At 33.4% G+C, this 26292-nt stretch overlaps 1 protein-coding gene across 1 annotated transcript; it reads left to right on the forward strand.

The window, feature by feature from the left end:
- The first annotated feature begins 80 nt into the window (after positions 1-80).
- On the forward strand, positions 81-8921 carry LOC134694188 (uncharacterized). Its single transcript, XM_063555185.1, has 2 exons — positions 81-189; positions 1016-8921. The coding sequence occupies exon 2, from the start codon at positions 1149-1151 to the stop codon at positions 8919-8921; it is 7773 nt and encodes a 2590-aa protein (XP_063411255.1). The 5' UTR covers positions 81-189; positions 1016-1148.
- Positions 8922-26292: the final 17371 nt, after the last annotated feature.

A 26292-nucleotide genomic window follows, 5' to 3' on the forward strand; every position in this document is an offset into this window, starting at 1 on the left:
TAGCGTATTTTTACAAGGTGAGTGATACAGACTCTCAAAAGTCTGTTGTTTATTAACTTGTTGATTTTCTATTTTGACAGAAAATGGGTCGTAAAAGAAAGAGTAAAGCTACTGTAGCTAGAGAGCAGAAGGAGAGAATGAGAAGTAGACGACAAAGCAGTGTTGCCTCTATAGAGTTGGCACCTCTAGGTGAGGAAGAACTCTTAGCCAGAAGGTTGGCTTCTCCTTGTGAGAAAAATCCTTCAAATGCCCAGAGGTTAGAACCTCCTCTGGGAAGCCTGTCTATCCAAAGCATGGATATGCCACTGAGCTCTGACTCCCCACCGTGGGTTTGTACTCCACCGAGAGTACCCTCACCAAAGCTTGGTGTTGCAGGACAGACGAAACTGGTGGTAGAAACATCATTAGATGTCACCAGTATAATTGAAACAAAGCAAAAGGTTCAAGAATACAATACTGAAACAATACTAAGAATAAACAGTACTGAACCAAATACTAGATTATACAATACTGAGTCAAATACTACAATATACAATACTGAATCAAACACTAGAATATACAATACTGAATCAATACTAGAAATCAATACTGAAGAATGCAATACTGAATCTAAACTAGAAATTAACAATGAACTAATGCAAGAAATGCAAACTGAACCTATACCAGAAGTAAAAACTAAACCCAAATCTGTGTACAGAACACAAGAATCAAAAGACATAAACATATCGACATTACAAACAGATCAGTCAGATTGCGAGATCGAATCGAAAATAAGGCTAACATTAGAATTTGATGAACCACCAAAAACAAAAAAAGCAAAGTTAGAATCTGTATGTAGTTCAGGCTTTAAAATGTTGCCTCATAATGTTCATTTAAACATAGCTTCAGGGAGTGAAGAAAGCAATAATATCAAGTCAGTAAAAGTGAATGGTTGTTCAAAAAATAATATAAATTTTATAGGTGGCAAAGTTGATATTAGAAACAATAAACATTCCTCTGATTCTTCTCATTATAGCAAAATAAGATCAAGAAAGCTAATTCAGGGGAAAACAGAAAATGAAGAAACTGACCTTAATTTAAGAGATCAAGAAGAAACTAGAAATGAGGTAAGGAATTTAGAAAATACATATTCAGTTAATCAACCATTTATGATGCAAGGTAGTTTCCATCAAGGTGATGACAGGTTCAGAAACAATAGTGGTAAACAATGTGTAGCAAATTCATTAACAGCCATAGCTTACAGCAAACTCAGTTTGATTGATAATTGGAATATGACTTTCTTGGACAAAATCTTGATAGAAGGGAATATTTTGTATACTTGGATTCATGGTGATAATGAAGAATTGTTAGTAACAGAATTGCCGAAAATGGTGGAAATAAGAGATATGATTGTTAAGTGTAACAGAAAAGAGTCGATATTTGCTTTAATAGATAATAATGGTAAAATTGAATTTAATGTTCTTTCTTTGGATCATGCTCTTCAAGAGGCTCTTATTGATTCAGATGGATGTTTTGTTTGTGTAAGGGGTTTTACTAGTGCCATTATTAGGCAAAATGGGAAAATGTATTTATTTGATTCGCATGCTAGAAATTGTTTTGGTTTACAAGACAGCTGTGGTAAAAGCGTTGTTATTCAAATAAATGATGTGAACAGTTTGTACCAACACTTTTACAATTTTGTGCAAGGGGATGTAAATGCAGAATTTGAAGTAACAGGTATCAACATCGAAATTCAAGATGAAGATTCTGTCACTAACAATCTTGACAAATTTATTGGAAATATTAACAATAGAGAGGTTTTAGAGGATGAAAACAACTCGGACGTAGAATTTATTGGTGTCCCAACTCAAACCTGCTATTTGTTTAATCCAATTGATTATTGTACAAAAAGAAAACTTTGTAATATTTTAGATATTAAATCGAAATTTGTTTTGAAAATCCCGCTTATGCCAACACACAGTATAGGTACGCCTTTAAAATCAAAACAAATCACTGCAGACGGCAACTGTTTATTCAGAGCTATTTCATATGCAGTATCAAACAGGCAAGAAAACTTTAAACAAATAAGAAATGAATTAGTGCGCCACATCTTGCGTCATTCACATCAGTTTAATTCTTTTCTTGATTCTGAAACAGTCAATGAGTATATGAAACGTACTAATATGATAGAAGACAATGTTTGGGGAACTGAGTTAGAAATTATAGCTGCTGCTGATTTATTAAAAACTGACATTTTTACATATTTAGAAGGTAAATGGATTAAATACTCATCAAAGCAAATCTGTAGCAAGAATAATGTGAATGATCAAGCAATTTATCTTAATAATGTAGGTAATCACTATGAAGTTGTTCTTTCTGTTTTACCTGGTGGTAAAGAAGAGGTAACGTTAAAGAGTAAAGAAAGTGCCAAGAAACGAAATCAATCTGGTATAGAGAAAGACCAAATGAACTTACACTATGAACTATCTCATGAAGGTACAATGAAGAGAAAATATGAACAACATGAGTTGAATATTCCAAAAAAAGTCCTGAAAAGAGAAAAAAATAGTTTTGGTTTAATTGTGGAAGAAAAATATTTGTTGGAAAGGCCAAGAAAAGAACCAGGTGTTTGTAAACCTCCAGGAATAGAAGAAGGTTTTAAAAAATCTGAAAAAGAAAAAATGAAGTATCAGATGGATCCTCAGTTTAGATTCAATAAATTAGAAAAAAAGAAAATGAGGTACAAACAAGATAAGTCATACAAAGAAGGGTTAATTCAAACTGGAAAGGAAAAGTATATGAATGATGCTAAATACAGACAATATATACAACAAGCTTCTAAAGATAAATATATTAGTGATAAAAAATACAGGGAATCAAAGAAAATAGGAAGTATTCAAAAGTATGCAAATGATGAAGAACACAAAAGTGCAGTCAAACAGGCAAGCATACAGAAATATGCTGATGATGATGAATTCAAAGGTGAAGTCAAACAGGCAAGCATACAGAAATATGCTGATGATGATGATTTCAAAAGAAAAGTCAAACAGGCAAGCATACAGAAATATGCTGATGATGATGATTTCAAAAGAAAAGTCAAACAGGCAAGCATACAGAAATATGCTGATGATGATGAATTCAAAAGTGAAGTCAAACAGGCAAGCATACAGAAATATGCTGATGATGATGATTTCAAAAGAAAAGTCAAACAGGCAAGCATACAGAAATATGCTGATGATGATGATTTCAAAAGAAAAGTCAAACAGGCAAGCATACAGAAATATGCTGATGATGATGATTTCAAAAGAAAAGTTAAACAGGCAAGCATACAGAAATATGCTGATGATGATGAATTCAAAAGTAAAGTCAAACAAGCAAGCATACAAAAATATGCTGATGATGATGATGATTTCAAAATTAAATTGAAAGATCAGTTGTTGACAAGAAGACAGAATGCCAAAGAAGAAAGTAAAGACATTATAAAAGTTATTGAAAATTTTAGGGAAAATGTAAGTAAGGGTCCAGAATTTGTTTGTGCTTGCTGCTTTAGACTTTGTTTTGAAAATCAAGTTGTTCAATGTAAAAGAGAATTGTATAAACCAGGTTCTGCTAAAGCTATAGCGGACACATGCATTTCTGAGAAGTATTTACATATATGTTCAAATGAATGCAGAGATGAATGTTTATTTAAGCAAACAAACAGAGTTACACTTTGGATTTGTTACACATGCCATAGAAAGATTCTTAAAGGAAAAATACCTGCTGAATCTTTTGCTAACAACTTGGCTTTAGAAGATATTCCATTAGAACTTAACAGATTAAATCAACTAGAACAACACCTTATTTCATTAAATATACCTTTCATGAAAATTGTTGCTTTACCTAAGGGTGGACAAAAAGCTGTGCATGGTCCATGTGTTTGTGTACCATCAGATATTTCAAAGGTCACAACAACTTTGCCTAGATCAGAAGATGATAATTGTTTAGTGAAAGTTAAACTCAAAAGAAAATTACAGTACAAAGGTTATGAGGAATATCAGTTTGTGGACACTAAACATTTGGAAGAAGCCTTGTCCTTTTTAAAAGAAAAGAATGATTGGTATTCAAATGTTGAAATAGATGGAGAGTGGTTGAATCCAATTCCAACATCAGAGATTAAATGTGGTGCTGATAAAAAAGATAATGAAAGTAATACAAGAACTGACAGAGTAATAAAGGATAACTTGGAGGACAAAACAGGCAAAAAAGAACAGGAAGATGCAGTTGATTCATATTTAGATGATAGTTTACAGGGTGTACAGTTTGACACATGCTTACAGCCTGCTGACATTGCACAGGAAGCATTGGATTTATTGTTTGATCAAGAGTTTAATATATCCCCTGCAGAAGGAAATAATCCAGTCAGTTTACTGAAAGAAAAGGGCATTGAAGCAAAAACCTTTCCAGTGCATTACCCTACAGGTAAAAACACTTGGAATGAGGACAGAGAAGAAAAATTATCTTTATTAAGGTATTTTAATTTGAGATTAATGAGTGTCGAAAATAGGTTTGCTAGAGATACTTCCTACATATTCTTTTGCCAGTATATGTCTGAACTAGATAGGGTCATGTCAAATGTACAGATATCGTTACGGAAAGGGTCAGTATTTTCAGATGGACAGAAAGTAACAAGTAAAATGCTGTGCAATAAGGAGTCTTTAAATGGATTATTTAGAAAAGATGAAGCTATCAAGTTCATGAAACCTGTCCGAGGAACACCACCATATTGGCAATCTATTCAGAAGGACATTTTTTGTATGATTAGACAGTTAGGTATACCCACATTCTTTGCCTCATTCTCATCCGCAGATTTTAGATGGAAAGAAATTGTAGAAACCATATTGAAGCAGCAAGGAGATATTCGTAATGTTGACGATCTTAGTTGGGATGAAAAATGTAAAGTCCTTTGTAGTAACCCTGCTACAGCAGCAAGAATGTTTGATCACAGGTTTCACAAATTTCTTAAAGATGTGATAATGTCAGATGCTGAACCAATTGGTCATGTGATTGACTACTTTTATAGAGTTGAATTTCAACAGAGAGGTTCCCCACATACTCATTGTGTATTTTGGGTAGAAGATGCCCCCAAATTTGGAGTAGACAATGATGATACTGTCACAAAGTTCATTGATAAGTATATCTCTTGCAAATTACCGTTGGAAAATGATGACCCAGAGCTTACTGACATTGTTAAAACCGTTCAACAGCATAGCAAAAACCACTCAAAAAGTTGTAGGAAAAAAGGAACAGAGTGTCGGTTCAATTTCCCAAGACCACCATCTGAAAAAACATTTATATCCCGTCCAATTGAAGACAATGAGGAGGATAAGGAACATGATAAAGATGCTGATGATGGTAATAAGTCTGAATCTGAAAGCAGTAAACCATGTGAAAAGACATTTATACCATGTCCAATGAAACCTGATGATCATCATCATCATGATAAACATACTGATGGTGATATTAATGAGAAATCAGAATCTAAGGGCAGTATCTTAAAAGCAAAACAGATGTTAGCATGTTTATGGGATGTAATTAAAGAGTGTGAGGATAAAAGTTTGACTACCGGTGAATTATTTTTGAAAGCAGGAATGTCTCAGGAAGATTTTCAAGAATGTTTTAGATGGATAACATACAGAAATACTGTTGTGTTAAAGAGAAATAAAGATGAGTTGTTTATTAATCAGTACAACCCTCATCTGCTGAAATCATGGAATGCAAATATGGATATTCAGTACATATTGGATGCCTACTCGTGTGTGGTTTACATTATAAGCTATATAAGCAAATCAGAACGTGAACTTGGCTTGTTACTGCAGCAGACAAAAATTGAGGCAGCGGATGGAAATTTGGATGCACAGCAGACTATGAAAAAAGTAGGCACAGCATACTTTCACTTTCGAGAACTAAGTACACAAGAAGCTGTTTTCAGAGTCATAGGTTTACGTTTAAAAGAATGTTCTAGAAAAGTGCAATTCATTCCAGTAGGAGAAAATCCATGCAGAATAAGTAGACCCCTCAAAGAACTGCAACAAAAATCAAAAACATTAAAGATGAAGAAGTCTATAGATGAAAGCAGTGATGATGATGGTGATAGTGATGATATTTGGCTGAAAAGTATTACTGATAGGTATACAAATAGACCTGATCTAGAACGCTTTGATCAGATGTGTTTAGCAACATTTTGTTCTGAATTTTCAGTGTTAGCAGAGACACAGATACCAAATAAAATTAATGAGGACACCACATTCAAACTTAAGAATGATATGGGGTATATCAGAAAAAGGACAAGGACTTCTGATGCTGTTATAAAATATGCAAGATTTTCTGTAGAAACAGCTCCTGAACAATACTACCAAAGTATATTACAGTTGTTTTTGCCATACAGATTAAATGAGCAATTAAAACCACCACAGTTTTTATCATATGAGGATTTTTACAACTCTGGATTTATAAAGTACAGTCAGATGGAAGATCTCTGTTCAGTTCAAAATAAAGTCAACTTTAACATGTCAAAATTTGTGAAGAAAGACAAGGAGCTAGAGATTGCAGAGAAACAATTGGAAGAAAGAGGATATCAAGAGGATGCATGGGCACAACTATGTCCAGAAACAGAGAAAGAAAGACATGAATGTAATGAAGTTGGTGAAAACACAACCACTCAAGAGGTAGAAAGTCCTGAATTAGAAATACCAGATTTGAATCAGACTGACAAGCCAACTGAAAATGGAATGGTTCAAAAAACATGTTTTTCAAGGTCTGAAGTTATACCGTTGTTGAGAACTTTGAACGAGAAACAAAAGCGCATATTTTTTAAGATCAGAGAGTGGTGCAATTTTAAAGTGAATGGTAAGAATCCACCGCCATTTCATGTGTTTGTAACTGGTGGTGCCGGAACAGGTAAAAGCCATCTGATTAAATGCTTGTATTATGAGGCCACAAGAATTCTTGCACACTGTTCCCCAAATCCTGATGATTTGACTGTGTTGTTAACTGCACCAACTGGCACAGCAGCTTTTAATATAAATGGATTGACAATTCACAGTTCACTTTCCATTTTTAAAGGTTTATCTGTTGAAAAAGCTATGCTTGGAGAAGATAAGCTGAATAGTTTAAGGTCCAAATTAGAGAATTTACAAATTCTCATCATAGATGAAGTCTCAATGGTCAACAAAAGGTTGTTATTTTTTATTCATCAAAGGTTGCGTCAAATTAAGAAAAGGCCTGAGAAGTATCCTTATGGAGGAGTTTCAGTGATAGCAGTGGGTGATTTCTATCAATTACCACCAGTAAAATCAAAAAGGTCAGATAAACTTTATGTTAATGATCCATCAAATCCTTTGAATTATCTGTGGAATGATCTTTTTTCTGTTGTGGAATTAGATGAAGTCATGAGACAGAGAGAAGATAGTTTGTTTGCCCAGTTGTTGAATAGACTAAGGGTCAAACAGAACAATTATCCACTAAAATCTTCAGATCAAGAAATGTTGAAAGAGTGCATAGATAGTGGACCAGATGAAGCTCTGCACATTTATGCTACAAATAATGAAATTAACATGTACAATAATGAAATGATTATGAAGTTGTCGAGTGAGCCCAAATTAATTGAAGCTCAAGATTTTGAAAAAGATAAGACAACAGGGAAACTTATGAAGAGAAGACAGAATTTTTCAAAAACCAATATTTGTCTTCCAACATCAATCCTGTTAGCAGAAGGAGCTCGTGTGATGATGATAAAAAATGAAGCAGTCAGTGATGGTTTGGTGAATGGTGTTATGGGTACTGTTCTCAGTATTTCAGAATTTTCAAAAGGAGCATTACCGAACAACATATATATTCATTTTGATAATGATAGAGTTGGAAAAAATGCAAAAGTACAGAAGATAATAAATGGAAAAAGATGTGTTGGATTAGAACCATCTACAGAAAATATACCATTTAGTAATGGAACAAGAAAACAGTATCCTCTGCAGCTAGCATGGGCATGTACTGTTCACAAGGTTCAGGGTTTGACAGTGCCACAGGCAGTTGTCTGCTTGAATAAATGTTTTGCCTATGGTCAGGCATATGTTGCATTGAGTAGAGTTACTTCAAAAAATGGGCTGACTATATTACCAATTGATGATAAAACTTTGAACAAAAAAATATACAGTGATCCTGATATAATGGAGGGGATGAAATCCATGGATAATTTTTTGTCTCAAAATGACACCATAGTTTCAAATCATAAAGCAGGTTTGTCAATAGTTTACCACAATATTCAAGGTCTAAAGGCTCACCAAAATGATTTGAAAGCCAATTCAGACTTCCAAAATGCAAATTATATCTGTTTGACTGAAACATGGTTGGAATCTTGTAGTGATGATGTTCACCTTCCTAATTATAAACTTCATCATTTGCCAAGGTCAGCAGCATTTGCATCAAATAATCCTTTGTATGCTTCTTTACAAGAAATGAGTCATGGTGGAGTTGGTGTATATGTTAAGTCAGATTCTGAGTATGAAGAATTTGATACATCTCAAAAAAATCTTGAATGTATAATTTTCAAAGTTCCGAAAATGAATGTTCTAATTGCTACAATATATAGAACTCAAAAATACCAAATTGAACTATTTTTAAGAAATGTTCATGCTCTTTTGTCAGAATTGACACAGCTTTCAAGCAGTATTATTGTTTTAGGAGACTTTAATCAAGACATAATAAAGGGTGGCAGTTCAATTCAAGATTTTATGGCTTCATTTGGATTTGAACAGTTAGTACAAGAGGCAACAACAGAGGGTGGTACACTGATTGACCATGTTTATATCAAAAGTTGTGTTAAAGTACAAGTAAGTGTTATTCCAACTTATTACAGTTATCATGATGCAATATCTGTCATTTTGGAAATAAACCCTACTTCTTGAAAGCTGTATAGTATTAATAGAAAATGATGAGAGTGCCTTAAACATGTGAAAGGAAAATTCATTTTGTACAAAACGATCAAAAGTTTCCCTACATATTTTTTTTCAAAATTCTAAGCCGGTACTAACAACCTAGTTTTGTATATATGTTCTTTATGTGTTTAAATTTCAAGTTTACTAATAGTTTCCCTATTTTATTTAGCTAAGTATCAAACTCTAAATTATATTTTAAAGTGGAATTTGTTTCTTAACTGAATATTATAAGAGTTTTATATGTTTACTTTAATTTCAGATCAAATTCTTAGTCGTCAGTAGTAAAGAAGTCAAATCAATTGTCTAACTTTTTGTGCATGCTTTGGTAATTTTAATACAGCACTTGCCAACGGGTTAGATAGTTGATACATATATATCATCAGCTGAGAAATGTCTATTTATGATTAAGAAGTAAAAAGAAATAGGAGATAGAAGATTAAAATACAGCATTATGTAAAGGTAGGTTCGATAGAATAGTATTTACAAAAGATAACTAATGCAAACTGTCTAAGAGCCAGTGTGAGGGATCGACACAATTCCAACTGTCCTGTTGTCTGTTATCATATGTTTGAAAGCGTCATCTGTTGTCTTTCTGTTGTCTGGAAACTTTTTAAATTTCTCCTCTGAAACTGCTAGGGCAATTTAAACAAATCATGGCCTGAGTCATTCTAAGGATGTCGAGTTAAAATGGTATGTTTGTTCAGCTCGCCATCCAATTAACATGCCCCATGTTACTATAAATAGAACATGGGAGGTAAAACACTACTTTTTCTTTCCCAAGATATTACAAGGCTATTGAGACCAAATGTTTGTAAAAAATGATAATTACATAAGCATGATTTGTATTGAACCGTTTGTTAAACATAGGATAAAAAAAACCTGTTTTGCTGATGCACCCTGATGCACCCTGGGATTTGAGGGGGGGGGGGGGGGGGGGGGGGGGGTATATATCCAAGTCAGGTCACTCTGTTTGACTTTGACCCTAACAAAATTTAAAAGTAAAGCATTGTCTGATTTGTGTACTGTGCATAACTTGTACTGTAGAATGTAGGTTGAATAATCTGGTTGCTGATGCACCATGGGATGGGAGTTGGGGGGGGGGGGGGGGGGGTCCTATATCAAGTCAGGTCACTCTGTTTGACTTTGACCTTTGATCTTTATGCAAGTAAAGTATTGTCTGATTTGTGTACTGTGCATAACTTGTGTACTGACGCAAATAAATAGACAACACTTTGTATGCATAAAGATCATGGTCACTCCGACCTTGACCCTTGATTCCAATGTCATTGTCTCAAAATTGAATTTACTACAGTAAATGGTAACTTATATGAATGTCCTGGGTTTTAGATGTGCGCATTTTCTTTAGGTGTGTGTTATTTATTGGTCAGATGGACTGTATAGTTTTGGTTGAGAATGAAATGTAATAGATATAATATGTGTATACTTTGTAAATGACTGCATAAGAAGAAATGATGTCCTTATATTGAATAGCTCAATTGTTAGAGTTTTAATAGCTTGTATGCCATGTAATGATAATGTATTGAAGGGTTTTTTTTACAGTTAAAAGACAATGCATAGTTTTGTTTTTTCTGGTAAATTTATTTGTACTGTTTATAAAGCTTATTTCCTGTAACCACAAGCATTTATATACCAGTTAACATTTTAAATGTAATTTGCAGAATAGCAATTAATGAGTATGTACCATGTTTAAATTTTCAATGAACAAATATTGTATTTGCATTGCTAACTGAGTAAGAAATACATTATAAACATGATTAACTGACTGTAATATTCTTGAAATGGAAAAGTCTAATGAAAGTATAAAAACTTAACATAGAATAATAGAGAAATTTATCCTCCTACAAAACAACAGTAACACATTTCCTTTGTTTTCACTGTAATTGATATTTTTCTGTATTTGTTGTATACCATATACTGTTTCTTCACAGCTGTACAACTGTATCATTTGCTATTGATGTATTTGTCTGTAAACCTTTTTATCAGCATGGTTTTTTTCAGAATATAGCTTTTTAACCTATATATATATATATATAAGATATATATATAAGTACGTTTAAACAAGTGACAACTCTACAACAGATCCATCCATTGGATTATTAGTGAAGGTGATACACAGCTTAAAACACATATTGAATTCATAATTACTCTATAAATATCAAGACAACAATGTTAAATCTGCAAATGTTTGGAAGCAAATTTGTGTTCTTCCCCTGTTGGGATTCGAACTCATGCTATTGGGATATCGAGACAACACTGCCATCACTGTATCTAGCACTCTAGACTACTCAGCCATATATATATATACATATTATAGACAAACAGCAATCTATGGTGGTATTTTATTTTAACCTTGATTATTTGTGAATCCTAGGCAAAAATGGATTTAAATCCAAAACATCAGATTGTTTTTGTTCAGTAAAATGAAGATAGAAATTGAAAATAAGAAACAGACCAACTATACCAACAATAAATTCTGTGGCTTTGTGGTGATTACTGATCGTTTTGTCTAGTTTACTTCTGTATCCTCAGACAATACTATTCCAATGTTTATCTTGAACAATAATTTATTGGCATTAAATCTTATTATTGAAGATTAATATATGCAATATATATATGCAAAGGAGAAATGGTGGAGCGGTGAATAATTAATTTGAATTTTCATTTTGGACATTGACAATATTCACATTAAAATGTGCTATTACAGGAACAAAGTCCTTTTATACCCAAAGACACCAGACAAAGTATGCTATTAAATAATTTTACATATTTTTAATTAATCAGGAACAATTTTGAAAGTTCAACTAATACTTAAAATGTTTCTAAAAAGTACAAGAAATTCAGGAAATCAAAATTAAAGGGAAATGTGCTTGTCATGCTTTTTATTTAAATTTATGTGTTTTCACTATTAATACACAAACTTGCTTTCACTAAAAGAAGAATCATGGTTTAGCTAGGTTGAATGTACACTTTTACTAGGAAAATAATTATGTTTTTACATATTTGTATTTGATTACCATATGATTAAATGTATTAACTGGCTTTTACATTTTTGTTATTCATTCACCCTACATGCATGCTCGTTTGCAAACGGCAAGAACCATTTTTTTGCATGTCCCTGCCATAGCGAAAGGGGCACTAAGTTTTACCCTTGTCTGTCTGCATGTCCGTACATCCCATTATTTGTTTCTGGTCTCTAACTTTAGTTACCTCAAACAAATAATATGAAACTTATACACAATGCTAATTACCTCAAAAAACAGATCAAGTTTGAATTTTGATGGTGTCACTTTATCCGTTCTATAGTTATGCCCCTTTGCAAATTGAAAAATTACTAGTTTTTTGGATTCTGTTCCCTAACTTTAGTTTGCCTTAACCAAATGTTATGAAACTTATACACAATGTTTATTATCTTAAAACACAGACCAAGTTTGAAATTTGGTGCTGTCACTTTTACCATTCTACAGTCATACCCCTTTAAAATTGGAAATATTGCTGAATTATTAGTTTCTGTTCACTAACTTTAGATTCCCTCAACCAAATGTTATGAAACTTATACACAATGCTAATAACCACAAAAAACAGATGAAGTTCGAATTTTGGCGTCACTTTCATTGTTCTAGAGTAATGCTCTTTTTCAAATGGAGAAATTGTTAAATTTTTCGTTTCCATTCTCTAATTTAAGTTTGCCTCAACTAAGTGTTATGAAACGTATACACCATGCTTATTACCACAAAACTTTGATCAAGTACAAATTTGGGTATTGTCACTTATACCGATCTTGAGTTATCTCCCTTTAACAGGGGGCATCATCTGTGTCCCATGAACACAATCCCCATTTATTATTTCATTTTTTGATACTGTGAATGTAAACATAGCTAGTAATATTTTTACTGTCAATTATGGTTATACCCTCAAGGAAAGGTCAAATATCTTCGGGCTAAATATTACAAAGTTACTTAATGATCCGCCATTTTCCACTTCAAGACTTCTGAAACTGTCACAATTGATTATATGATCCAGTCAAAAATTTACATCCTGTATAATTTTAACTCTTTAGGTTTTGTCTACCAATTATGATGCAGGTAAATGTTCTTATTTGGGCAGATAACTAAGCAACACACTTACAGGGTAACATCCACATACGTATAAAACTCTAAGTTCATTATCTTGGACCTGTCTTATTCATGATGTGAAATATGTTTTAATAGATATTAAATGTATTGAAAAGAAAAGCATTTAACGCATACAGTCCTTAAAATATTGTCAAAAACATTAAATGGGTACTCTAGGATTTGACATGTGACTGTATGAGATTTGCCAAGTAGATTGGTCCCTTGTATGCTTATTTAAGACACCATTGACTAAAAATTAGGTTAAGGAGTAAAAGTTATTTTAAGGAACTGTTAACAGGGGTTAAGCCATTTATGAAAAGATCAAATCTCTTCCGTCAACACCTACCAAATTTGTGCCTTTTTTACCAAAACAATTTTTCAACTATTGATAGGTCTATACATATAAGGGTTTCTAGAATATCACAAAACAAGTAGTGAGGTCAAATGTCAAGGTCAACCTTACAAAACTTTAACACACACTTAAAACCCTTAAAATAATGTTAAAAACACATGATTCCCTATCTGAGACATTACCTTGTAACCTTTTGTCAAAATCATTGGTCCACGATGTAATTACAAAATACCCCATGGGTGTAGGACCTTTGTTTCAAGAGTTAAAGGTAATGTTGTTTTTTTCAGAAACAATCAGTAGGGGTTATGCCCCTTACGGATAGGTCAAATCTCTTTGGGATATGCCCCTTACGGATAGGTCCATTATGACCCAAAGATTTTTCACTATTTACCATTTCTGTAAATATAATAGATTTTGAGATATCCAGTAAAAGGTTTTAAGGTCAAAAGTCAACCTTAAAAAGCTTAAAAACACACTAAAAATCCTTTAAATAGGTCAAAAACACATAATTTGTTATCTGGGACAGACCTTGACCTTGTGACCTTTGTCAAGGTCATTAGTCCCAAATGTCATTGCTGAAGATCCCATGGGTCTAGGACCTTTGGTTGTTTAGTAAAAGCTGGTATTGTCTTTTCAGAAACCTAAAACTGGGGTTATGCCCCTTACAGATATGTCAAATCTCTTCGGTCAAATGTAAAAAGTTGCGCCGCATCCATCTCAATGATTTTCACTATTTACTATTTTTGTAAATGCAATCGTTTTTGAGATATCGACTAAAAAGTTGTAAGGTCAAAGGTCAAGGTCAACCTTAGAAGGCTTTAAAACACACTGAAAATCCTTCAAATAAGTTCAAAAACACATAATTCACTACATTTGACATGACCTTGACCTTTGACCTTTTGACCTTTGTCAAGGTCATTAGTCCCCAATGTCATTGCTGAAGACCCCATGGGTCTAGAACCTTTGGTTATATAGCAAAAGCTGAATTTGTCTTTTCAGAAACCTAAAACAGGGGTTATGCCCCTTATAAAAAGGTCAAATCTCTTTGGTCAAAATGTAACAAAGTTGCGCCGTAATGACCCAAACATTTTCCACTATTTAAAACTTCTGTAAGTATAATGGTTTCTGAGATTATCCCATAACAAGGTGTTAGGTCAAAGGTCAAGGTCAACATACAAATTTGACCTTGAGGTATTTTTCAAAGATACATGAATTGATGATGATTGGTGAAGATCCTAGGTGTCTACGACTTACAGTTTCTGAGTTTAAGTGGCCAACCGACACCGGTTAATTTTCAAAGGGGCATAACCCTACCAATGAGTCGTTGAATCTTTTCGATCCAAATGTAACGAAGAACCGGGGTCTGGTCCTGAACAAATTTCACCCTTTGCTTTTTTTCTACCTATTACGGTTACGATGTTGGAACGATAACAAGGTTTTTGGGTTTCGGAGGGATTACTCCGAACCGACAAAATATTTCGACTCACAGGGTGAGTTCCAGATAGGTATTCATGACACCAATACAAAGTGTGAACATGAAAGCGACATGGTTTACGGTTACGGAGGGAAATTTTGTCAAAGTTTGGCGGAACAAAAAGAATAATAATAATAATAATAATAATAATAATAATAATAATCAGAAGAAATACAGTAAGGTCTTTCCTTATAGATAAAGGAAAGACCTTAATTAAACTGTCAATTGTTCTTGAACAATTGAGAGGTCTTTCCTTTTGTAATGTAAAATACATGTTCAAATAGACGTAGAATGTATTGAAAAGCTTTAAAACACACTGAAAAACCTTTAAATAAGGTTAAAAACACCAAATTCGCTATATGGGACATGACCTTGACCTTTGACCTTTTGACCTTTGTCAAGGTCATTAGTCCACAATGTCATTGCCGAAGACCCCATGGGTCTAGGACCTTTGGTTATATAGTAAAAGATGATTTTGTCTTTTCAGAAACCTAAAACAGGGTTATGCCCCTTAAAAAAAGGTCAAATCTCTTCGGTCAGAATGTAACAAAGTTGTGCCGTAATGACCCAAACATTTTCCACTATTTAAAACTTCTGTCAGTATAATGGTTTCTGAGATTATCCCATAACAAGGTGTTAGGTCAAAGGTCAAGGTCAACATACAAATTTGACCTTGAGATATTTTTCAAAGATACATAAATTGATGATGGTTGGTGAAGATCCTAGGTGTCTACGACTTACGGTTTCTGAGTTTTGGTAGTCAACCGACACCGGTTAATTTTCATAGGGGCATAACCCTACCAATGAGTCGTTGAATCTTTTCAATCCAAATGTAACGAAGAACCAGGGTCTGGTCCTGAACAAATTTCACCCTTTGTTTTTTTTCTACCTATTAGGGTTACGGTGTTGGAACGATAACAAGGTTTTTGGGTTTCGGAGGGATTACTCCGAACCGACAAAATATTTCGACTCACAGGGTGAGTTCCAGATAGGTATTCATGACACCGATACAAAGTGTGAACATGAAAGCGACACGTCTTACGGTTACGGAGGCTAACTTCGTCAAAGTTTTAACGGAAGAATAATAATAATAATAATAAACAAAAGAAATACAGTAAGGTCTTTCCCTTTTGTAAAAGGAAAGACCTTGATAATTAAACTGTCAATTGTTCTTGAACAATTGAGAGGTCTTTCCTTTTATAACGTAAAATACATGTTTCAATAGACGTAAAATGCATTGAAAAGCTTCAAAACACACTGAAAATCCTTTAAATAAGGTAAAAAACACTAAATTCGCTATATGGGACATGACCTTGACCTTTGACCTTTTGACCTTTGTCAAGGTCATTAGTCCCCAATGATATTGCTGAAGACCCCATAGGTCTAGGACCTTTGGTTATATAGTAAAAGCTGATTTTGTCTTTTTAGAAACCTAAAACAGGCTTTATGCCCCTTAAAAAAAGGTAAAATCTCTTTGGTCAAAATGTAACAAAGTTGCGCCATACTGACCCAAACATTTTCCACTATTTAAAACTTCTGTAAGTATAATGGTTTCAGAGATTATCCCATAACAAGGTGTTAGGTCAAAGGTCAAGGTCAACATACAAATTTGACCTTGAGGTATTTTACAAAGATACATGAATTGATGATGAATGGTGAAGATCCTAGGTGTCTACGACTTACGGTTTCTGAGTTTTGGTGGTCCACCGACACCGGTTAATTTTCATAGGGGCATAACCCTACCAATGAGTCGTTGAATCTTTTCGATCCAAATGAAACGAAGAACCGGGGTCTGGTCCTGAACAAATTCCACCCTTTGTTTTTTTTCTACCTATTACGGTTACGGTGTTGGAACGATAACAAGGTTTTTGGGTTTCGGAGGGATTACTCCGAACCGACAAAATATTTCGACTAACAGGGTGAGTTCAAGATAGGTATTCATGACACCGATACAAAGTGTGAACATGAAAGCGACACGTCTTACGGTTAACGCGGCTAAATTTGTCAAAGTTTAACGGAAGAATAATAATAATAATAATAAACAAAAGAAATACAGTAAGGTCTTTCCCTTTTGTAAAAGGAAAGACCTTAATTAAACTGTCAATTGTTCTTGAACAATTGAGAGGTCTTTCCTTTTGTAATGTAAAATACATGTTCAATCAGACGTAGAATGTATTGAAAAGGTCAAAGTCAACCTTAAAAAGCTCGAAAAAACACTAAAAATCCTTTATATAAGGTTAAAAACACTAAATTCGCTATCTGGGACATGACCTTGACCTTTGACCTTTTGACCTTTGTCAAGGTCATCAGTCCCCAATGCCATTACTGAAGACCCCAAGGGTCTAGGACCTTTGGTTATATAGTAAAAGCTGAATTTGTCTTTTCAGAAACCTAAAACAGGGGTTATGCCCCTTAAAAAAAGGTCAAATCTTTTTGGTCAAAATGTAACAAAGTTGCGCCATAATGACCCAAACATTTTCCACAATTTAAAACTTCTGTAAGTATAATCGTTCCTGAGATTATTCCATAACAAGGTGTTAGGTCAAAGGTCAAGGTCAAGATACAAATATGACCTTGAGGTATTTTACAAAGATACATAAATTGATGATGATTGGTGAAGATCCTAGGTGTCTACGACTTACGGTTTCTGAGTTTTGGTGGTCAACCGACACCGGTTAATTTTCATAGGGGCATAACCCTACCAATGAGTCGTTGAATCTTTTCAATCCTTATGTAACGAAGAACCGGGGTCTGGTCCTGAACAAATTTCACCCTTTGTTTTTTTTCTACCTATTACGGTTACGGTGTTGGAACGATAACTAGGTTTTTGGGTTTCGGAGGGATTACTCCGAACCGACAAAATATTTCAACTAACAGGGTGAGTTCCAGATAGGTATTCATGACACCGATACAAAGTGTGAACATGAAAGCGACACGTCTTACGGTTAACGCGGCTAAATTTGTCAAAGTTTGGCGGAAAAAGAATAATAATAATAATAAACTGTCAATTGTTCTTGAACAATTGAGAGGTCTTTCCTTTTCGTAATGTAAAATACATGTTTCAACAGACGTAGAATGTATTGAAAAGGTCAAGGTCAACCATAAAAAGCTCGAAAACACACTAAAAATCCTTTAAATTATGTTAAAAACACTAAATACGCTATCTGGGACATGACCTTGACCTTTGACCTTTTGACCTTTGTCAAGGTCATTGGTCCCCAATGCCATTACTGAAGACCCCAAGGGTCTAGGACCTTTGGTTATATAGTAAAAGCGGATTTTGGCTTTTCAGAAACCTAAAACAGGGGTTATGCCCCTTATAGAAAGGTCAAATCTCTTTGGTCAAAATGTAACAAAGTTACGCCATAATGACCCAAACATTTTCCACCATTTAAAACTTCTGTAAGTATAATGGTTTCTGAGATCATCCCATAACAAGGTGTAAGGTCAAAGGTCAAGGTCAACATACAAATTTGACCTTGAGGTATTTTTTAAAGATACATGAAATGATGATGATTGGTGAAGATCCTATGTGTCTACGACTTACGGTTTCTGAGTTTTGGTGGCCAACCGACACCGGTTAATTTTCATAGGGGCATAACCCTACCAATGAGTCGTTGAATCTTTTCGATCCAAATGTAACGAAGAACCGGGGTCTGGTCCTGAACAAATTTCACCCTTCATTTTTTTTCTACCTATTACGGTTACGGTGTTGGAACGATAACAAGGTTTTTGGGTTTCGGAGGGATTACTCCGAACCGACAAAATATTTCGACTCACAGGGTGAGTTCCGGATAGGTATTCATGACACCGATACAAAGTGTGAACACGAAAGCGACACGTCTTACGGTTACGGAGGGAAATTTTGTCAAAGTTTGGCGGAACAAAAAGAATAATAATAATAATAATAATAATAATAATAATCAGAAGAAATACAGTAAGGTCTTTCCCTTTAGTAAAAGGAAAGACCTTAATTAAACTGTCAATTGTTCTTGAACAATTGAGAGGTCTTTCCTTTTGTAATGTAAAATAAATGTTCAAATAGACATAGAATGTATTGAAAAGCTTTAAAACACACTGAAAATCCTTTAAATAAGGTTAAAAACACTAAATTCGCTATATGGGATATGACCTTGACCTTTGACCTTTTGACCTTTGTCAAGGTCATTAGTCCCCAATGTCATTGACGAAGAGCCCATGGGTCTAGGACCTTTGGTTATATAGTAAAAGCTGATTTTGTCTTTCCAAAAACCTAAAAAAGGTATAATGCCCCTTAAAAAAAGGTCAAATCTCTTCGGTCAAAATGTAACAAAGTTGCGCCGTAATGACCCAAACATTTTCCACTATTTAAAACTTCTGTAAGTATTATGGTTTCTGAGATTATCCCATAACAAGGTGATAGGTCAAAGGTCAAGGTCAACATACAAATTTGACCTTGAGGGATTTTTCAAAGATACATGAATTGATGATGAATGGTGAAGATCCTAGGTGTCTACGACTTACGGTTTCTGAGTTTTGGTGGTCAACCGACACCGATTAATTTTCATAGGGGCATAACCCTACCAATGAGTCGTTGAATCTTTTCGATCCAAATGTAACGAAGAACCGGGGTCTGGTCCTGAACAAATTTAACCCTTTGTTTTTTTTCTACCTATTACGGTTACGGTGTTGGCACGATAACAAGGTTTTTGGGTTTCGGAGGGATTACTCCGAACCGACAAAATATTTCGACTCACAGGGTGAGTTCCGGATAGATATTCATGACACCGATACAAAGTGTGAACATGGAAGCGACACGTCTTACGGTTACGGAGGCTAACTTCGTCAAAGTTTGGCGGAACAAAAAGAATAATAATAATAATAATAATAATCAGAAGAAATACAGTAAGGTCTTTCCCTTTAGTAAAGGAAAGACCTTAATAATAATAATAATAATAATAATAAACAGAAGAAATACAGTAAGGTCTTTCCCTTTTGTAAAAGGAAAGACCTTAATAAACAGAAGAAATACAGTAAGGTCTTTCCCTTTTGTAAAAGGAAAGACCTTAATAAACAGAAGAAATACAGTAAGGTATTTCCCTTTTTGAAAATGGAAAGACCTTAATGAAGTTTGCTCATTTGTGTCGACAATCAAAGTCAAATTCAATTTATATGTGTTATGCTATTGAATTTCTAAGTCGTTATTGATATATATATATGGTGTAAACCTAAATCAGTATTAATGAAATGACTCAATGCATAATATTGTATCAGAAGGACAAAACTCACAATGAAACATTTGCAAATATAAATTTCCTAAGTAAACTGTTTACAAAATATATCACTCATGTTCATTCTACATGCTATACATCATACTGCACATTGATCAATCATAGCGTATACCGGTTTGAAAATTATACTTTAATGCTTCACATCTTTTCATTTGTACATTGTCTATTTGAAACTATTTTCATATACAGAATTTGTAATCATATAAATATAATCATAAACTAATCTAATAATAATCATGATTACAGCGGGTTTCTCACTCTAATGACTTATAAAACGATAACCTTGAAAAAAATAAATTAATTACAACTGATCACGATTACAGATTACGGTAAATGCCTGATGAATACACGCTGATTTGAACTTAGCTAACACAAATCATCAGAAATAAGCCGTATCCGTTCACCGCGACAGGTTAAAATATCTACGGAGGAAAAACAGTTGTATTAAATGAATGTTTTTTTACAAGATGTTAAGTACTACCGCCATCTTCATTACGTCCGTGTTCACCCTTATAAATCGATTATGCAGATTACCAAGTGTTGTCCATTTAATGAATTTTAAAGTAATAAACACAGAATACACTGTATGAATTAAAAATAAAATATAGCCATTGTTGTTGAATCTGTGTAATTATTGTTTCCCTTTAGACTAATAGAGTGTCATACAATATGTTTTAGTTGTGCTTCTTATACCTGTGGTTAACTGTGTTATCTTTTGATCATGGATTTTAAAATCCGATGTGAAGGTATATCACTACTATACAGTTTGCATCACTATGGTCTTCATCTGACCTAGACTTTTGACCTAAGAGAAAAACATATATGTTTTTCACATGTTTTGTTTTTAACCTAACTGTTAAACCTGTTGATATAGCCTTTTGAAAACTGCTACATGAGAGAAACACCAATATTTAATGTCCCGCATAAAATTGAAGGTCACCAGTGATTTTGACCTTTGAAATTTAAAATGTATAAGTGTCCTCATTAAAATCTATATGCACTCATTCTTGTCATTACAAGACCTCTTCTTTGTAACTTAGAGTTTACCTTCTCCGGATGGAAATGCAGCGTACATTATTTTAAAATTATGCACATACCCACCCTTAACAGTATGCATTTCTAACCCTGAGTCAAGACTTCTAATGCACCAAAGTATTATGGCCCCCGGTGACTGGTGTCAGGTGGTCCATAATAACAACAATGCTTTTCTGTCTTTTTACACTTCTATGTCGCATGATACGTCTCGAAATGGTGTTCATTATGAAGAACTCCTTTGGAATTTTATATTAATATGTCTGTATATAGTTTGTAAAGTGTTGTGATTAAAATAGCATTTATATTTTGTCCAAATAGTATTGAGGATAGGGCATTGTCATACTAAGTAAAATATATGTAACCTAATGAAGGAAAGGATGGAAACCTATCTTAAATTCGTTATTTTGCATTTGCATAGCGATATCTAACACCTACAATTTCAATTTGAAAAATTCGAGATGGGATTTGTTCACATCATTTTACGTTATCCAGATCATAAAATATCTTTACAAATCGGGGAAATATGATGGAAAAGTTTTCATTTTCTTATGTAGGTTTCTTAAATGGATTTATTTCCAATTAATTAAGTTTTGTCTTGTACGTTTTACGGGTGTATAATACAAATACAAAAATTATGAAATGTCGGTGTCTTTCTTCGTTATTAATGACACATTTGGGACAAATATTCGTATTTTATAAACGTTTACAGTAACATGAGTAATATTTTTTTCTGAATTCACATAACAAATGCAATGCCTTTTAACATGCTTAGTACATTTTCTCTCATTCATCATTTAAGCAACGGTGATATATGATCAGATGATTTGAAATGAATACACGATATATGATGTCAAATGTGATGTAAATAACTGTTTGAGGAATTACATCTTACATAGCAGTTCCAATACATTCAGTGAGAACTCTGTTACAAAAATATTTCCTCACCTTTAAACAATGAAAACTAAATCTATTTAACGATCGTCCCATTTTAGGAGTTCCAATATTCATACCACAGCTATTATTTATATCTACGGACATTTTAATGCAACTTGTTTTTTTCGTTTTAAAAACTGGTTTTAAACTTAAATTGTCACCCTTATCATGCTTATTGGAATACATGATGAATCATCTTATTTGTTTTATTCATGCTGAGCACATGTTCTGTGTTGGTAAATCCGAATAATGAACTTTTTACATTAAAACTAAATCATGATCAACTCTCTAATGGAATAATTATGAGATCCTTTACATATAATTAAGTATATATAAATATATAGGAAAGCATTAATAAGTTTACAGAGTTGCAAAATACTTGCTTTCCATCATGGAATATCTGAATACTTTTAATGTTTGCAAGTTTTGCTGTACACCAAACGACAACGGCAAAATGAAACAATACAAGTTTTTACTGTATTACAATCTTCTACGAAGATGTTGGTTATAGAGCCACTTAAATGTTATTAAAAATCTTAGGCTTGAGGGTTATCAATTAATTAAGTAAACACATATCTTTATTGGGGTTTTATTATTGAATTGAAACATAAGTATTATGTATTGGTATAAAGCATCAACAATGATGATCAATAATAATCTAAGTATTCTTTATTCCTACTATGGCATTGCACAAGGCTTAGCCTTTCGAAACTACTAATAATGTCTTAAAATTAAATATGTTGCAAGTGTTCTGGTTGGAATATTTTTCGTGAAATTTTTGATAAATGTATTTGTTGTAAATTGCTTTGAACAATTCTTTAATAACTGCCAGATCTCTTATATCTATATTCGTGTCTGGTGTCTTTCGTTGATATGCCGTGTTCATTCAGATTTCATAAGGTCAGCCATGTCAATCCTGTTGATATATTGTGTTCTTCTGTTGTGTTGTTACATGAAGTTCCAGATTATATGAGGGTTGATTGTTTTCAAATATGTTAAACCCTACTGTTCATATTGAATCATAGTGTTGTATGATATATTGCCAAAAACACTGAACTAGCTGTCTACGGACCAAAAATAGTACATCGTTATAAAATGAATGCACCTTTTCTGAGTCAGTAGACAGCTAGTTGGCTTTTTTGGCAATATATCATACAACATTGTTTTTTTTTTTATTTTGATGTTGAATTGTTGAATATCATGTGCATATCAACATAAAAAGTATCAATGAGATTCATAGATATATGCGATTGTTAATAAGATTGCAGCAATACCAATCATAGTACATGTAGTATGTGAACCTTTGTCGTTTGAATATGCTACATTATGTTCTGATTTTTTGGTCTTTTCTACAGTGCCTTTTTTATTCATGAAATTTGAAGACAATAGCTTCTTGTAAAGTTGATCGATATAAGCTAAACCTAATGCTGTTAGAAAATAAAAAGAAGTATAAACAAGAACTGTTCAATGGCAAAGAAAAAGAAATTTTAGTTTTTCAAAATGTATGAAACGTTGCATCGATGCATTACATAACTTACACAACGAAAATATAGTAGACAGGTATTGTAAGTATGTACTTAAAGATTAAATTTAAAACAATTCATTCAGTTATCTGTTGACTTGTGATAAACACTCTTTATGATAGTTTTGCCAAGTGCTTTATCTCATATTCGTTTTGCATAATTTGGGCGCGGATAAATGATTTGTGAATCGACTTTGTGTTATATAAAGTTTGCAACATAAAGGTAGGTGCATTTTAATGTCAGTTTTAATAGCTGAACCATTGAAATAACAAACTACAAATACTCATCCTGGTGTTTTTGCAAAGGCCAGTAAATAACTTTCTGACTATGGTCTGTTTGTATATTCATTAGATTTAAATGTTTCTCTGGCTATTGATATTACATTCAATTGGAATTCTACTTTATAATCATAAAAAAACAATTCATTGCTGACATATTATTGGGTACAAAGCAAAAACAACTATTTATTTTTCTACTTCACCTTTCCTCAGTATTCTCCAAATTCTCATATGCATGCCATTTTAACAAAGCGTATCTAAACTACAAAATGGAACATATCACAACGTTGAATATGTTTGTTTAGCCAGCTATAATATTCGGTTTCAACCCATTTTTTTTAACATAACGAAATACATTCACAAAGTCAGGAATATGACAGTTGATTTCTGTTCATGTGATAGTTTTCAGCCTTTAAGTTTTCCAGTTGGTATAGGATTTTCTGTTTTGAATGTTCCTTGCTTGGTTTGCGAACAATAGTCAAAGTTCTACAGCATTGTATTTACTTTGCTATCTAAATGATCTGATTCAAGCGGCTTTGTCTAGTCTGACGAAGGAGAAGCGTCCGTGTAGAGTTCCTAAATATTAACTTGAATTTCACATATTGACTATAGCACAGTCAAGTAATTCATTATCTAACCCTCAGTCATAACCACGTTCATCAATCCTTTAACTTCCAATGGTAAGTTGCCTTAAACATTTAAACATTCAGTAGACTTGTCGATATAATTATCTTCACTATGTCAAACAGCCAACTAACGAATTAAACATATCGCCCAGATGTTCTAAAGTCGAGATGATTTCTTCTGCTGTCATGTTGTCGTGTTTTCGAAATAATTTGGCCGACTTGACGTGATGATAATCTTGGCAAGTCGACATAAGATGTGATAAAGCAGTTTAAACACAAAACGTTCGTTACCTCCATAGCATACCAAATTATAAACTCTTAACTCTTTTGGTTTTTAACATGAAACAATGTGTATGTTAACCTCTAGTTTCAAAACTGGAAACAATCAGGCCAATCAACCTTAGGCGCGTATGGTTGTTCTGTTGGTTTGTTTTCATCATAAGAAGACGACAGTTTTATATTTGTTTTCAACCTTATATCAACCGTTATATGTTTTAGTTTTTCTCAATCTTCCAGATAAAAGCAAAACAGTAACTTAAGTCCTATTATCAAAGAAATTGAATAATAAAATTGTAGTTTATATCTATTTGCTTACAGTATTTGATAGGCTATAGACTATGTTCAGTCTAAAATCATAAAATAGTATAGCATTAAGTAATTGTCGGAACAATTTTTTAAATCTTAACAAAGCTGTATATCATAAATATACATTCAAAGATGTATCAAAAGGTTATAAACATTTTTGAACCTTGCGATTTTTTTTATCTAGTTCGACATATTTACTCGAGAAATAATACGAACCTTCACCTTGAAAACTGATTGTTAGTATTGATCAACAGAACTCACATATAAGAACATATGCTAATGGTTTAGTTACATTTATGGCTGTATGTAAGTTAGATGGATACAAATGTATCTAATGATACTACACTATGTGTATTATGATTGATAATATTCCATTTATTTAATTGAGGTCGGGTGCCGGCATGTCAGTAACTGCTAGTAGTTTGTTGTTATTTATGTATTATTGTCATTTTGTTTATTTTCTTTTGTTTCATATTCTGATATAGGACTGGGACTTAAATGAGTTTTATTGTGCGTATTGTAGTGAGTTTGTTTTTTCTACATTGGCTAGAAGTATAGGGGGAGGGGGAGATTTAAAAAAATGTTTTACCCCGCCGCAATTTTGCGCCTGTTCCAAGTCAGGAGCCTCTGTCCTTTGTTAGTCTGGTATGATTTTTATTTTTAGTTTCTTGCGTATAATTCGGAGTTTAGTATGACGTCCATTATCACTGATCAGAACTGCTATACATATTTGTTAAGGGACTAGCTGAAGGACGCCTCCGGATGCGGGAGTTTCTCGCTATATTGAATACCTATTGGTGGCCTTCGGCTGTTGTCTACTCTATGGTCGGGTTGTTGTCGCTTTGACATATTCCCGATTTCCATTCTCAATTTTATTAGTATTCTTATCAAATGTCAGACGATTATAACAGCTGTCTTATTGTGACCCTGCGGCAGAAATTCATGCTCATTCTTCTTGAAAACAAAACTAGAAACACAAATTGTCAGGGCTTCAATTATGCCAGACTTAACTAATCGATCAGATCGATAATCGAACACTAATCGATCATATTTGATCAGTACTCGATTGATGATTTGAAGTCATCGATCAGTAATCGATCAAACTCTTTCTCGGGAGTTTGATCGATTAGTG

The sequence above is a fragment of the Mytilus trossulus genome, chromosome 13 (assembly GCF_036588685.1).
Source record: "Mytilus trossulus isolate FHL-02 chromosome 13, PNRI_Mtr1.1.1.hap1, whole genome shotgun sequence".
In the NCBI taxonomy this organism is placed as follows: Eukaryota; Metazoa; Mollusca; class Bivalvia; order Mytilida; family Mytilidae; genus Mytilus; species Mytilus trossulus.